This window comes from Clinocottus analis, unplaced genomic scaffold (genome assembly GCF_023055335.1).
Source record: "Clinocottus analis isolate CAN_PGR_092001 unplaced genomic scaffold, fCliAna1.0.p SCAF_10, whole genome shotgun sequence".
NCBI lineage: Eukaryota > Metazoa > Chordata > Actinopteri > Perciformes > Cottidae > Clinocottus > Clinocottus analis.
Window position 1 is genome coordinate 13,744,537 of NW_027175821.1, and position 16,363 is coordinate 13,760,899.

A 16,363-nucleotide genomic window follows, 5' to 3' on the forward strand; every position below is an offset into this window, starting at 1 on the left:
TGGAAGCACATTGACTAGCGCAGGATATGAAGCCTACATGTTATTATTCTGGTGCAGTCTATTTTCTGGATTTCCATACAGTCAATCACCTTTCCTCAAGAGGCAGAGACGATAAAGAAGGGAACGCACAAGTCGAAGTGGAAGACAGTTTCCTTAGATATTCTCATATTTACCACGAGGCAGAGACGGAGCAGTCCCATGAGATCAGGAATGCTGGATGGTTCGTTGGCTTTGTATTTGAGAGGTATAGAGGAACACACTGAGGGGAATACAAAGTCTTCCACCTCCTCGGAGGTCTCGATTGAGCTCTTCAGCCCCGAGCAAACAGACACGGTGGCTTCCTCCCGAGCCGGCCATGTTTCATGTTGGGACAATTAAACAAGTCACCGTATCCACCCATTCCCAGCTCTTTCTCCAGACACTGAACTCAATTATTACAGAGACTAACTCCTCGTCACCACAAGTTCACAGATTGTGGCTAATCTTATCTGATCCGTTATTAGCAGCATTTTTCATCTTTATGGCAAAGCTAACAAGCCTTTGAAATCATTAATAGCTGGGAATGTTGAAATCTCTCGTTGAACATGAAGATGAATGAAAGAAGGATCACGGAACATTAATCTCACTCTGCATACTTACATTTTGTGGGAAAACGTCTTAAATATTCCCAAGCAGTTTCTCATGAAACAGAGATTTTCACCAAAGAAATCACACAGAATGATTTGATCTCTCATGCAACTACTTTTATTTTTAATTTAAACCACATACTGATGCTTGTGCAGAAGCAGGAAGCTCACATGATTTATTACAGACAGTTTGAAAGTCATGTTGAAATTAAGGAAAGCTTACAGAGGAATGCATTACCAAAAGCTTATTTCAGTAACAGTAAATTGGGAGATTGCTTTTCAAAAGGAGCAATAATGAATCACACAGTCGTTTCTTGTTGAAACATCCAGGTGCTCATTTTGTAAAAGCAGAAAAAACAACTTCATGAACCATTTGAAAAGCAAACAGTGCACTGCACATCAGACAGTCTGTGATATATAAAAACAAAACATGAACGAGGTGGGATGCTTTTAGTAACCAAAAGGAGAGCAGTCAATATGTTTGTTAACAGTGATGGGGTCAAGGGTTAAGAGCAGGTAATCAGACAAAGTTTGAGTGATGGATGAGGTGGTAGAAGGGGGAGGGGGACTTCGTGGAGCCACACAGTTTAACTTGCGTGTGTCTGTGTGTGTGTTTCTGTGTGTGTGGGACTGATCCAACAAAGAGGGGACAAACCACAAACCATTTATGAAACGCATCAGTTAGCTGGTAAAGATAAACCCACTTAAGAAAATATTCCTGCCAGACACTGAATGGATACACACTCATCGCACAGCCCCATCCTCCCACCTCTTTGAGACAGCTCCATCTTTCTTGGAGTCTCGGGGTCATCTGCCAGCAACCTGTTATCAATGGCCTGGTTTAGACCTCCAGACGGCATTAATCTGTCATGATAAGTTTTGCTTAAATTGCTGCATTGGTACCTTAAGCTTGATCCTAGTGCTGATGTCAGTGTGTTTTTTCTCGTTTCTCTTTGGTCTGTTTTCTAATCCATGTGACGGGGAGTGTCCCGCCTGCCCGTCTGACTGTCCGCCGTCACGTCACAGGTCCCACAGCCTCTCCTCCTCTTCCTCAACCAAACTCCTATTATGAATGAACCAGAGAAATACATCAACGAACAAAGTACAGATGACCACATTGACAGACTCACAAGTTTCCTCTCGACTTCGGAAAGAGCCGTTGACAAAATGATCTCACCCTAAAGGCTCTCAACAGGGAATCTAGAGATACCTTAGAGGGCTCTCAACATAGCGGCTGCTGAGCAGGTGGCTAACTTCTAAAGGTGTTAAAAGCACACACATTGCAAAGAGCGGCAACAGTGCTGACAGACCTAACAGCGTTCACGCGGAGGGAAACCAGAGGTTGATTGCTAAACTTGCAGAAACTGATATTTTTTTAATGCAATAAGCTTTAAACACAACATTGACAACATCTTATAAAGTTGATAAGATGTACTAGTTAGCTTAACAGTTGATTATTTACACATCCAGCAGACATGGAGCAAATGTGTCATGCAATTGACGTCACGTTTTGTGTCCATTGGATGAATCCAATATTTAAACTCTTTAAACTTTTTGATCACCAACTCCTGGGAAAATATCTAGCTTGTGAACACAGTGAAGCATTTAGCAGCTGAAGAGCCAGTCCCTAACTGTGTCTGTCTGCTGTTTGATACTGGGAATGGAACTTATAGTGGGTTTTAAAAAGCTTTTCACTGAAAACAGCTGTCTGCTGCATCTGGAAACGCTGGTGATGAGAGAGAGATGAGAACCACAGCAGCAAAGTTGCTAGCCAGAAAACCAAAACAATGAACTGAAAGATGTAGTTTAGCTTAGTCGTGTGAAGAGGAGTCATCACTTGTTAATATACAATTGTGAATTAAAGCAGCTTTAGGTTACAGCAGGACCTGCAGAAGTAATCCACTGCACTCAACTCAAATGGATCTGGCCCCTGGTTGAGATACTTGTTGCTGAGTCATGCAGCAGCGCGAGCAGCGTGAGCAGTGTTATATAGTTCATATTAGCAGAGAGCAAAAGCAGTGAGCATCTGCCTCAACTGCTCTGAGATGCTTTCACAGGCGATAAGCTACCCAGTAATGGCAGCCTGAGGTCATTAGGGTCTGTTGTGCAGACAGTTTGCCACGGCACGGAGAGAATAATCAACCATTTTCATTTCTTATTCATGGTTTTAATCACGGATGACAAAACATCTAGTAAAGTTTTTTTTTTTTAAACGGGAGAAAATAAAGTTGGCGTTGACTGTGTGCCTTTGCTTTGCCTTGAATGTCTTTGGGACTGTCTGTTGGGTAACGAGAGAGAATTAAAACTGTGGCGAATTTGGAAATTTGTGTAAGGAGACGGCTGACATTAACAGGCTGCCGTGGAGAAGCGCTGGCCCTGGCCCAGCATACAGCGCTGACATGCGAGGCCCTCTTCGCCCATTCAAATGAGGCATTGTGAGGGTCGGAGCGCAGGTCTGCAGCAGGGCCCCCTGGGGGTCAGATGCAGTCGGATCGGCATTGGAGGGACAAGGAGGAAGCCTGTGGCAGCAGGATGAGGTGGTGCTTAAAGTGCGTCAGTCTGCATACCAGGACGGCAGGTGGTTAAACAACGTCAGTGGAATGAAGGAATGTCATGAAACGTCTTCAAGCTCACGAACAGGACACTGCATAATATGTAGGACCCGTTTCCTGTGACCCCATCTGGCCTGTGATGGCAGTCCTTTGTTTGCAAGAATGTCTTATGAATGGACAATGTGGATGTCCAAGTTACATTATACGAGATGCTTTAACAATATTGGACATGTAGGCAGAATCTTGTGGAGATACTTCTTACAATAGTCAAAGTAACACTTACGCAGAACCGTCTTGTTGAATAAGAATGCCGCCCACATCCTTTCCGAGTGTTTTCTCGCGTGATTCACAATTTGCTCATACAGTATGTAAAGAATGTCAAACACAGGATCAAGTTAATTTGAATCTAATGAAATCATCTCAGGGTTATTGTGTGCTTTGCCCCTAACAGTTCATTCTCCTCGACAGGTTTAAATAATGCGCGGCACCGCAGGGGACGTCTGTTTTCATTTGACCCCCTACCGCAGAGACGGGGATCTACAATACATGTCAGGGAAGTCTCAGCAATTCCCATTTTAATTGCAATCAGAAACTTCAGCAGTTGACTTTATGACACCTTTAACAGGAGAAGTAATCAGTGAAACCACCTGGTGCAGTGTTTGTGTTGGAATGAACACCTCCATGTTCTCCAGCAGACATGGCGGTCCATCTTTGACCCAGAGTGCTGGTTCACAGTTGTCCTGTTGACTGACAGTCTCGCTGACAGTTGAACCGCACTGTTTAAAAAGTCTCCTTATCTTCTCTGGTATAATCGTGCGTTGTGTACACCATACAGCAAATTCAGGGGTCCCATTTAAGAATAACGACCTGCAGCTCTTTTTTAGAGGGCAATGAGAGTTGTGAGGGTATTTAAGTGTCAGTGTGGGGAATTGCATCAGTGCTAATATTCTGGCTGTTATAATCTATTTCAAAGCTAAATGTAATTATTGCTGTAAGTCAACCCCAGAAGAAAAGATTAACGAATGCATTAATGCATGCGTTACTGAAAACATATACATATGTTGAATATTTTCATAAATGAGACCAAATAAATGCATTGGGGAGAGTCAACAGGCCATCTTAGTCTTTTCATTTCCTCTCGTCAGTCAAACAATATACATTTAGGCAGAGTTAACAGGCTTTTGTTTTTTCCCTGTCATCAGTAAAACCAACAGCATGTACGCTCATCTTTCAAACCAGATGCCATGTTGTAAGTAGGCTACAATTATCAGAACAACATGAACATTCAGGCTACCTCATGTGGCTAAAAGGTGTACTGCAGATATACATGTTAAATAAAAGACGATGGAAGAGATTCTGCTAATGTATCTCGTGACTGTAATTACATCTTCTGTGACCCATCTGTGGGACCGACCCGAACAATTGTCAGTGTTACAGACGGTTGTTCTGGTCCATCTTTTCATCAGAACTAGTTTCATTAGCCAACATTAAGGAATTTGACTCTGGTGTCTAGTAGCTCTGAACATGGGCATACAAGCAAGTCAAAATAAATATATACACGCACGAACACAAAAACTCTTCTTATGAGATTACAAATTGCACAGAGTACTGGTCTAAATATTGACTGGATAATGTAATGACGTCCATCCACAGTATATACAGCCTGCCTAGATTTGGATTTGTCCGTAGTTTGAGTTATGCATTGATTCAGTGTAATTTAAAAGTATATTTCATTTATCATCATTTAATAGTTATTTCTGGATTAGTGAATGTTCAGATTGGCGTTTCACAAAATGCAGCTGTGTTTATGATGCCTAACTGGAAGCTAACAGGGATCCTTTAAACAAAAAAATCAGTTTAGTGAGAAGTATAGGTTTATGTTTGCAGGCTAACCTGATCCTCAGTTTTCTCTCGAGTTATGAAGCCCAGCTCATATATTAACATCATTATTCAAAGCAGTTTTGCATTCATTTGTTTTTTAAAAGATCAGATATATTACTATCTTACCTGTAGGCAGCAATTTCCATGTCTCTGGCCATCTTCTCACTGAGCAGCTCCTTGTAGTCTTCACACTGCTCCTTCTTCTGCACTTTGAAGTCGGCCTCTTGGTGCCGCATTTCATCTGTAGTACACTGGATAACAGACAGGGTGGGAATACATGACAGAATTAGTCCAAACCACTGGTCTTTTGCGCCGATAATTAATCCTTAATTAGTCCACTCTCAGACCTCCAACTCAGCAATCTCGTCCATGTATGCAGCCGTCTTCATCTCAACCTCGTCCTCGAGCTTCTCGTTACTCAGCTCAAGCTCAGCCAGCTCCTTTTGTAGCTCTGACATCTACAGAAATACAGACGAAATACAGCAGAGGTTTTTTGTTCAAAAACACCCCAAATAATGTTTTTTTTTTTACTGATTTGTCTCATGCCCAGTGTTGTGTTTCTAGCCACATAGAAACAAGCACATCCCATATGTACTATTCTTTAGCTTCATGTCTTGCCAACTACAGAGAAATGCATCTGGATTTTTGACTGATTGATGTTCCACTGTCACCAAATCATCACTCCCTTTGGCTGCCCTTTGATGCTGAGCAGGTAATTATTTTATTAAAGCTTTTTAAAAGTATCTAGCAGTGTGACTCTGTTGATATCATCAGTCATTTAGTCCATCACTTTGTTTTGAACAGTAATATCTAATAACTATTAAATGATGATAAATCCTACTGACTTTGATCCTGTGCTACCACAAGGTTGACATTTGTAGTTTTAAAAGGATTTCTAGCAAAAAACGGGAATGATGAAGCCAGAATATGTGGCTTGGAAAATCCAAAACTATGATCTAAAAGAAAGATGGAGTAATTATATGTTGGTTAATTACCAAACTTCTATAAATGGATATAATTTGAGCTCCACTGAACCAGAACTTCAAGGACTTAGTGGCATCTAGTGGTGAGGTTGCAAATTGTCTCTGAATACCCCTCCTGACCCAACCACGGTTGCCTTCAGAAAAACCCTGTCGAGAGCCATAGCTTGGTTTGTTGGTTCTGGGCTAGAATAGCGGTAAAACATGGTGGCCGCCATGGAAGAGGACCCCTCGTCCACTTGTAGATATGAAGGGCTTATTCTAAGCTAACGTAAACGGTTCTTAGTTTCAGTCGATTATACACTAATGAAAAGATAGAAGGAATACTGTGTCTATTTCTGCTCACAGAGCCCCTTAAGTCCTACACTCGAGACCTTTAAGTGTGCCAATCAAACCAAGCTTCACAGATAAAACAGGTTTCTTTACTTCAACAAACTAAAGCAGGAGCATAGCTGCCCCCCATGTCTGAAGCTGTGGTGTCCTGCCGTGAGTAATTACAGCAATCACAGAAGTTCAACAATTAGCTGTCACAGCCAGATGGGGATCCATGCGGTCGTCTTTCAGCGAGATCATGCGAGTAGAAGAAGACCCGAGTAACAACTCACAGGCTGATGATGACTCCCAAACCTGGTCGAGTCACTTACTCCCACACTCGTCCGTTCTGCCTGGCATGATAAGTGAGGTCTGGGCTGTGTGAGTATGAGAGTAGTGGCGTACGACCCCATCAGTGCCTGCTCTATTATATACATTTCTGCGTCAGGGCTGATTTCACTGCAATCTGTTTGTTTGGCCATGTTGTGTCTCAGCGAGAAACCAGACCCGAGGCATCCATCACAGGCGAGAAAGGAAACAGAGCAGATCAAGCCGTGCTGTTCATCCGTCAGGCTGGACTGAGCCGAACTGGGGATTCTGTGCGGCATTTTAGAGAAAAGTAGAGGATGTCGGGAGAGTTCTGCTGTGGTTACAGAGGCTCGATGTTTATTTAAAGAGCTGGAGGTAGAACTGCCGCCACAGTAATGAGAACCAAACCACCATGTTTGTTACAGTTTGTGGTTAGGTGTCAGCTGTGGTCGGATCACTGATGGATGGTAAGGAGACTAATGTGAAGGAAGAGAAGGTGGTTTTTGGAGTCACCTGGTGACTTTACTCATAACATACTGTCCCGTCTCCTTATTGATGCTTCACTCTATTTAATTCAAAGCTCCATTGCGTTCATTTTTCAGCTGGTTGGATGAGAAATATCCGATGGTTTATTTCCTCTCTTCCGTTCCGAGTCAGTGTGTGTGTCAAGTTTTAAGACGTTTAGGACGCTGCAGGCGCTCTGAAAGACTGGACTTAATAACAGAGGACACGGAGGGCAATAAATCCCATCTGAGCTGAAGCCGAGCTCCTCACATCTCCTGCTAAAAGTGTCCGCAGAGTAAACACTCTGGTCAGCAGGATCTCCCACACTGTTGCTCTGCTGTCACTCAGCTGTTCTCTACTCCCTTCGCCTGCTGTGGGAAACCATTCATTCTCACCATTATGTCTGATTTAGGAGCTGATGGCCGAAGCAGAGCCAGTTGAGAGTTGTAACACTTCACTTTTGTCAGTAAAGAGGTGGAACATGTGTTATGGGAACATTTGAATAAGAAGGTTTTAAATGTGTAAATGTGAGACTGAAAGGGTCAGCTCATCCCACAACCCCAGATTATTTTTTGAATGCTGGTAAAGTTTACCAGCATGTAGACAGTTTGGTTTTTATTTGCAGAGCTTTATAAGTTTCAGTTTGAGATGTATACTTAAAACTACAAGGTCCCCATTACTCTGGATAATCTTGAGAAAAGTCATTTCTTAAAAGGAATAGTCCAAAGTGTTTGGAAATATGCATATTCACTTTCTTAGAAAGAGCTCGAGAAGAAAATTGATACAACTTTCATGTCAGTGTGGTAAATATGGACCGCAGCTAGTTTACTGAGCTTAGCATAAGGACTGCAAACACGGTAAAACGGCTAGCCTGACATCTCTGATTTTGTTACCTTTGGACGGAGCCAGGCTAGCATTTTACCCGTTTCCAGTCTTTGTGCTAAGCTAATCAGCTGCTTGCTGTAGCTTTATTTCTCGTGTTAAGACATGAGACTGGTATTAATCTGTGTATCCAAATCTCTGCAAGGAAGAGTATTCAGTTGGCTTCATGCAGATGTCTGCACAACATGTTGTTGAGCTTTGTGAGGTGTTAAGTTGCAGAAATACCAAAATCTTGGCAAATGAACCAAAATCCCATATCTTAATGTAGAGCACTTGTGTGTAATTTTGGTAAACAAAACAAAAAGTAAGTGAACAGCGGTGAGTCCACTCACCAGCATCTTCATCTCACTGATGTCCTTCATCTTCGACACATCGTTGACTGCTGACGCTCCGGCCCCTCCCCCTTCCAGTTGTGTTCCATCACCACGGCGACTCACAGCAGATGAGGCTGCGCCACACTCGCACTGCAAAGACAGAAGAAGAGGAAGAAGCGGAGTCGTGAAAGTTATGTCCTTTTAGTTTGAGTCTGCAAATGCACAGGACCGTGAGGATAGTGCTTTCTTTTGGGCAGTTAAGTGCACTCTGTCAGGGGAGCAAAGAGCAATCAGAGCCTCTCATGCCGGCTGATGGGTGAACCTCTCCTCGTGTCCACCACACTTCTGATTAGATGGAATAAATGCAGCCGAAACGAGCAACATGAGTGTGCACAGGTGTGTGGGACTCAGCCAGCAATCACCATTACTGTTCAAACCCAATAGCAATCATTTTTAACATTGAGACAATTGTGTCTCGTAATTGAGGGCAGGCACAGACAGGACGGTGTCCAGCTGGTGAGAGAAGAAGCCGAGTGGGAGGGAGAGAGAGGCAATAGACGGGGCTGTGGGGAACAAGAAACACATCTATGCATCTAGACAGACATACAAAAATACAAATACGCTGGATACCCTTCAGCCTTGCATCTAAATCAAGGACACACGCACACCAGCGTCCACTCTGGTACTGCCGAGGAGCCTGGGAAGGCGGCCAGCAGTCTGATTACAGCCATGACCTCTGAACTGAGCAGACATCCTCGACCCAGAGGAGGTCAGACCCACCGGAGCTATAGTCTGACCCCAATGCAGCATGCCTTTGCTGCAACACACACACACACACACACCTCAAGTTCTTCCTCTGTGTTGTGTTAAGAGGGAAAGAAAACAAATGGGAGTATCGTTGAGTGATTTGTGAAAGTTGAGATTTACACTCTGGACCTGAGCGAGAGGTTTCAGATCGAGCGAGAAGGTGACCAGTTAGAGGATGAGGAGGGCAGCCGAGGTATTACAAACAAAATGCACTTTAAGCTTCAAATTGACTGGTTCTGAAGAGGAAAGTATCATGTATAAACTATAATTTAGGAGGTTAAATTTAGGAAAAAGTAAGATTCCGTGAAACAGGTATATGTACGTACATTTTGAGATATTGGATCATTTTAACAGCTGTGCTGCGACGTGAGGAGGCAAGAGGGTTTACTCTCTTCTCACAAGTCATAAAGTGAGTTTCCATCCATCGGTCTAAAAAGTGTATTTTTATTTTCGCACAAAAATAAATTTAGAAAATTGTTTCAAAAATGTCAAAATATCACAATAAACGTAAAACTTTGCTGTGGTGGGAAAGTTGGCATCTCTATGAAAACTAAATGTGACAAAGTTAAAACTCCTTCTTGGTTATGTTTCGGGAACAAAAGTTCATTTCATCCTTCTCACTGGACTCAAGCCTTGTATTTATTAGTATTATATATTTCTTTACTTTCACAGTTTGAAACTTGTTTGAGATACATCAAAGCAAACGTAATTGACAACAAATGTGTGTGTGTGTGTGTGTGTGTGTGTGTGTGTGTGTGTGTGTGTGTGTGTGTGTGTGTGTGTGTATATGATAATATACATGATAATTTCTCTGCTGTTGAATGTGAATTCAAGTTTTAGGAGACAGGACTGGTTTCTTTTATTGACATTACATAGGAGATAGAAACGCATTTTCTTTTGCTGATTTTCTGGAAAACCTTCACTAAAACTGTGCTGGATGGAGATCTGACTATAGACATCTGAAACGAGGTAAAGAGCTCCAACCAGCCATTGCTTCTTTTTAAGCAGTCACAAGTAACAAAAGTTTGGAAACACTGGTTTACAGTGTATTATACAAGCTAATCATGTTTGTATTAATGTATTCTTGATTTGAAAAGTAACAAGCATCGATAGACGCCAGACAACAAGTTACTGACATACTTTTCTCCTAATTAGTGGAATAGGACCATCACATTGTCCTAAAATACAGTATTCGAGTGAATGTACTTAGCGGGTTTCCACCTCTGGCGAGTACGAGGTTCAGTCCATTCACGTGCGGTTTAAAGCTTTGTTGTGATTCTGCGGTTGTATACAGACATGCTACGGTAAAGCATTTGGCACTTCATGACATGTTTGTGTTGTACCTGGAGGCTCTCAGCCAGCTGGCAGTAGTACTCCTTTACATCCAGGGCCGCAGTGATGTCAGGGCTGCTGAACGTAATCGCTGCCACCGCTCCTGTCGTCCCTTCAGCTGGCTCCAGCAGACTCTCCACTGCCTGCACACAAACACACAGTGAGGAAGCACGTTCACGTTCTTTACTCAGTGCTGAAATGTAACCGAGTGCATTTATTTAAGTGCTGTTCTGACGTTTTGAGGTACTTGTACTTTACTTAAGTATTTACATTTCATGCTACTTTATACTTCTACTCTGATTTCAGAGGGAAATATTGCAGTTTCTATTCCACTGCTTACATTTGACGGCTGGACATATACACACACACACATATACATTATATATATATATATATATATATATATATATATATATATATATATATATATATATATATATATATATATATATAATAAAACATGATGCATTATTATTAATCAAACTGCAAAAATCCTACTTAAAGTAATTCAAATTTGCGCCACCTCGACCGGCTACTGCATTGAAATGCTGCTTATAACAAATCAATAACACATTAATTGAATACTGAATAGAGCCATGAATACTTTTACTTTACAAACTTTAAGGACATTTTCCTGATAATATATAATACTATTTTGAATGCCATTCCAACTTTTACTTGTAGTGCTTTTTCCCCAGAGTGGTATCAATACTTTTTGTATTATTTGTATTTTAATATTACTTCAGCCAATGTAAGAATTGTCTGTGAAATGAACGAGAAGGTAAACATTATTGTTCTGCAGATGTGAGGTGTTTTTATATACTGTTGACATGCATTACATTTCATTTGTATCCGTTTTATTAGTAATGTAACTAAAGCTGTCAAATTCATGTAGTGAAGTAAAGTACAATATGTGCCTCTGAATTTAGTCCAGTAGAAGTACAATGCAGGAAATGAAAATACTAGAATTTCAATTATGTGTTCAAGTACAGTATTTGCATAAAAGTACTTGGCTACAGTCCACATCTTCAAATACAAACACTAGATTTAAACACGTGAAAGACCTCAACATACTAGTCTTCATCTTCCAATATGTATCCCCTTTAGTAAAAAAAACAGCCACATCCATTCCAGAGAAAAATGAACTGCTGCAGAGCTGCAGTGGCAGTCTTAACATTGTTCTCTCTTCCCCTGCACCTAAATAACGACATGGCTGCCGATTTGTCAGGGGAATATGTGGTATCTGAAAGTGCTGATAATAACAACAGTTAATAAAACAAAGGGAACTTCAGTTTTCATTTGGTATTCCGCTGCATTTCCCGGACTGCGAGTTATCGAGCGTGTCCCAGAGGGAGTGTGTTAAATGTCGGGCGGCCGGGCTTTGCAGAGAAAAACACAGTGTGATGGAGTTGGTCCTGCTTCAGCTACCTCTCTCTCCCTCTCCCTCTCTCCCTCTCTCTCGCTTTGCCTACAGCCTCGAGATCTGACACTGGGGCGTGTCTGTCATCTCCTGGCGAGGTGGAAAATATTGTAGAAGGTTGAGAGAACAGGGTGTGTGTGGATGTGATAAAAGGTAATGATGTGAATTGGATATTGTTGCAAACATGTCCCAAGGTAAAGCAATAGCTTGACATTCTGCGTCGTGTGCGTACTCGCTTCCATATCAAGACACGAGAAGATGTCACTGTGTTAAAGATGTACGGCTTCAGAGAATTTTCACTTGTGTCATTCATGTGAAGTTCACCTCTCGGTTTTGTTCATTTGTTCGCACAAAACAGCCAATATACAGACAGTACTGATGTTAGCAGTACACTAGCTAGCTAGCGTGCGTGCGGCCTGAATGATCTGTTTCTCTGTGTCTCTGTGTCTCTGTTTATGATTATAGATACACACGTGGACATTTTTAAAACAAGGGGCCAAATTTGGACTGGTTGCACGATACACTCAATTACATAATTTGTGTTTTAATCCTCTCCCCATATGTTCCTGTTGGTAGGGCTCATTTTGGCTCTTCATCAAGGTGAGTGGGGTCATCACAGCTGTTTTTGACACCACAGGCTTTGGCATTTCTCCATCATTCCTTTCCAACATAAATGCCTAATTTTCATGGCTATAAACAATCCCTGTTTCATCACAGTGCAGCTATATATCCTCTCTCCCCCTCACCGTTGTGTGCTGGTCCTCCATGTTGGCCAGCTGCTCCTCGTAGATAGTCACTTGCTCCCTCAGCGCCAAGCACTCTGCTGTCACAGCATCGACTTCCTGCAAAGAAAATCAAATTAAAAGAGAACAAGGCTGCAGGTAAAGAAGTTCAACTTCATTTCTGTTGGAGGAACACTGCCATTTGTGCAGTAAATCACACCACAGGTTGGAGAAGAAAAGAAGAAAAAAACACCTTTGCTTCTGCACTGAACAACCATTTTAAGAACCATCAGCACATCCACCTGTTTCACTGAACAGCAAGTAGACACCGCAATGCAGAGGAAGGAAGAGGAGGAGGAGGAGGAAGATCAGAAGGAGGCTAACTAGAAACAAAAGCCCTGTCCTCCAATATATCTGCCAGCAGGGGTTCGCAGCTCATCTACTCTTTTTAAAGAAGCAGATTAATTCGTATTGGATGCAATTACTGTGGGTGCCGGCATTTACATTTGGACACATGCAGAGAGAGTTTGGTGCTGAAGTTGTGGAGCCTCGCTGGCAGGGTCCATGATGGACCGCAGTAAGTGAGAGTAGTCCGGTCCTGCTGCTGGGGACAACTTGTTTGCGAATCATATTCGGTACAACTTTAGCATCAGCAGCATTAGTTGTCTTTTTGAGCACTTGGGGAGAAGCAGAAGAAGCTGTAAACACAACACTGACATAAAAGCACCCTTTAAAGTTCACTTAGCAGACACTTTGGAACCGTTGCTTATTGCTAACATCCAGGAGAGAAGAATAAGTATTAATCTGTAGTCTGTTCCGTCCAGCTGATTCATGCAAGTCAGGTCTATTTTGGTCTTCATCCACTCCAAAAAATATAAAGTGGATTCATCAGCGATATTTTCCTTAAAAATGTGGTGTTTTTTGTTTTTTTTACTATTTTCGCTCTAATGAGGACCCTCTGAGGTCAACACCGGCAGGTGGTTTAAAATCATGTGGCAAAATAAAAGCCTTATTCTGCCTCAGAGTGTCTGAAGAATTTTTTTTTTAAATTTGTTATTTATTTATTTATTTCCCAGCACAACTTATGAAACAGACTGATTATAATTGATATTAATTGTATTTTAATTCTGGTTAATGTTGTGAACTCATTTCACTTGCACCTGTACTTTGCTGCATCCAACAAGGTCTAGCAATGCAAGACATGACAAACTAAATTTAAAAATGAGGGTAAACGTGGAGGCCTTCATAAAAGAGGAGGAGAACTGCCAGGAGAGGAAATACAATCTCTATTAGTACACTAAAAAACAAACCAAACACGGCTTGTCTCATCACCATTATTTTGAGAAAATAGAGAACTGCAACTCGCTGTGAGTTGAGCTGGTTTGTGCTCCCTCTGCTCTGCATCTCTGCCCTTCCTCGATTTCCCACCAAGTCTTGTCAGCCTGCAGCTGCTTCCAATTCAGAACCAGAGAACTGAGCCAGCAGGAACATTACGGCACCGTATTACAGCCTGCATTACATCTGTAAGGGAGAAATTAAAGCCTCCCTCGCATCTGGCCCGGCTGGAAGGAGATGGGCTCTGGCATGTGTGAGGGAGAGGGGGGTAAATGGAAAAGTTGGTGGCTCAGGTTGCAATGGGCCACCAGCCCAGACTGCGTGACTGCTGGTGATCAACACCCATTGGGCAGCGCTACGGAGGAGCAGCTGTGCAGAGTTTCAGCTGATTCACCAGGAGGCCGAGGAGAGGTGGCGCAGTTAGAGGCTTGAGAACACTGCCATCTTGTGCTCAAGGTACATTATCACAAGGAAAGGTCTGACTATAAAGCCTCAGACCTTTGTCAATACAAGTTCTGCTATCATTCTTTTTTTATGGGTACAACTGACAGTGTATTTGCAGGTTGCTCGAACTGAGGCACTAAAAAGTTCCAACTAGGATTTACAACAACAGGGTTAATAATATTGTATACTGAACACAAGAGCCTGTTTTTATCTCAACAATAAGTCACAAAATGTGCAATTATAGATGTTAGTAAGTAGTTGATATCGTTTGTTGGCTTTGAATCTCTTTGGCTAGTTTAATTTCTAGATCTGATTTCTTAGAACAAGGTGGAAAAAACTAAATTGGTCAAAGAACATAATTCAACTTCCCTTTAAAATGTGCTGCAAAGTTATTCTTATTATTACATGTCAATAGTTTTTGTTGTCGGTAGTAAAGTAAAATATAATTATTCATTACAGAATTCCTTTATGAAAATCACTTTTAAATTATTTAAGCTTACCCTACATATGCTATATATAGGAACGTTCATTGTATCGCGTTAGGGACCCTGTGTTACTAAAGCCTGGTTAAAGCCCAGACTTCCACCAACTTGTCAGTTGCCTTCCAGGTACTGATGCTGTATTTGCAACTCAACTTTACCTCAGCAACATCTTGCCGTCCCTGCTGGAGGAGGATCCTCTGCTGTGCAGCCTTCTCGTATTCTTTCATCAGGCGTTCAAGCTCCTTCTGCAGGTCCTCGGTGTCGCACAGAATCTCATCCTGCAGGGAGATGCAGTGACGACAGTGATGGATCCTGACAAGGTTAAAAGATCGGTCCGGTTTGTCGCGGCACAAACTGAAATAAAATTGATGGAATGAGAAGTGCAATGGACCGTCTGTGAGAAAACCCAATTCGGGAATGTCACACACAGACAAAACATGCAGCAGCGCTGACACACCCAGCCGCAGCACCCTTACCCTCTCCCTGCGCAGTCTTTCCACCACCGCATCCAGACTGTAGTCGGGCTCGGCCACAGCGGAGGTGACGCAGGAGCAGGCTTGTCGACTGTTCAGCTTGTTCTCAAGTTTAACAATCTGATACTCAAGAGACTCATTCTCCTCCTCAAAACAACGGGCCTAAAGGACAAAGAGAGAGATTAAACGGCTACATAGGGTTCACAGTGGTACTGCCTTATTTAACAAGAACAAAAGGCATCACACAGAAGAGGGAAAATAGAGTGCTGATGTGTTTTGGGCGCAGTCTGTCCTCACCAGTTCAATAAGTCTGACCAGTCGGTCGTTAAGGGACGCGATGATGTCGCGGTCCTGGACAAACCGGTTCAGACCCTCCTTGTTAAGTGCCTTGGCAGCTACAAAGTCTAACTTGTCACAGTCACACTTGTCAACAGCCGCACCCCTGAGAGGAAGAGAAAGTCACAAAGACTAGACCAGATTTTGAGGGATCCTTTAAGGAAGATCATTTGATCCACCTTCAGGGATAGTTGACTGTCACAAAGCTAAAGACAGTGAAAGTGATTTGCCATATTCAGACGGAAACACAAAATAAAGTTTGTCTGCAGTTCAGCGTCACAGGAAATTAACTATGACGTGATTATACCCATGAGCACAAACAGCTATCGTAACTGTATCTACATGTAAACTCTACCAAGCAACTAGAATCACTCCCGTGAACTTTACACTCGAACATTTGTTTCTATTCAAAAACTTCTTCACGTCTACATATTTTTAAGTGGAACACTTTAGTCTGTCCTTAACAGCTAAATATCTTAAAATTTCAAAGTGCAGCCCTCTACCCAGAAACCCACACCGACCTGACGGAGGCCCGGTACTGCCCTGCACACTGCATACTCATCCCTCCATCTCGACTCCAGCTATCGTCCTCAAACAGCTTGCGGTATGAAGACACTCTGAGCATGGCCATGGCTTTGGACTGGTCCAAACA

At 42.4% G+C, this 16,363-nt stretch overlaps 1 protein-coding gene across 1 annotated transcript; it reads right to left on the reverse strand.

The window, feature by feature from the left end:
* Positions 1-1,070: 1,070 nt before the first annotated feature.
* Positions 1,071-16,342, reverse strand: vimr2 (vimentin-related 2). Its single transcript, XM_068593714.1, has 10 exons — positions 16,233-16,342; positions 15,673-15,817; positions 15,379-15,537; positions 15,061-15,180; positions 12,666-12,761; positions 10,511-10,642; positions 8,379-8,510; positions 5,407-5,517; positions 5,186-5,310; positions 1,071-1,689 (listed from the first exon to the last, which is right to left on the reverse strand). Exons 1-10 carry the CDS (start codon positions 16,340-16,342, stop codon positions 1,647-1,649), a joined length of 1,173 nt encoding a protein of 390 aa, XP_068449815.1. The 3' UTR covers positions 1,071-1,646.
* Between the last annotated feature and the right edge of the window lie 21 nt (positions 16,343-16,363).

Excerpts from the sequence above, each read along its gene's own strand:
- vimr2 (XM_068593714.1), bottom strand. The coding sequence starts at position 16,342 with ATGGCCATGCTCAGAGTGTCTTCATACCGCAAGCTGTTTGAGGACGAT. Across the intron at positions 8,511-10,510 it reads AGCTGGCTGAGAGCCTCCAG|TGCGAGTGTGGCGCAGCCTC; the intron begins GTACAACACAAA and ends CTGTCTTTGCAG. Across the intron at positions 5,311-5,406 it reads ACGAGATTGCTGAGTTGGAG|TGTACTACAGATGAAATGCG; the intron begins GTCTGAGAGTGG and ends TCTGTTATCCAG.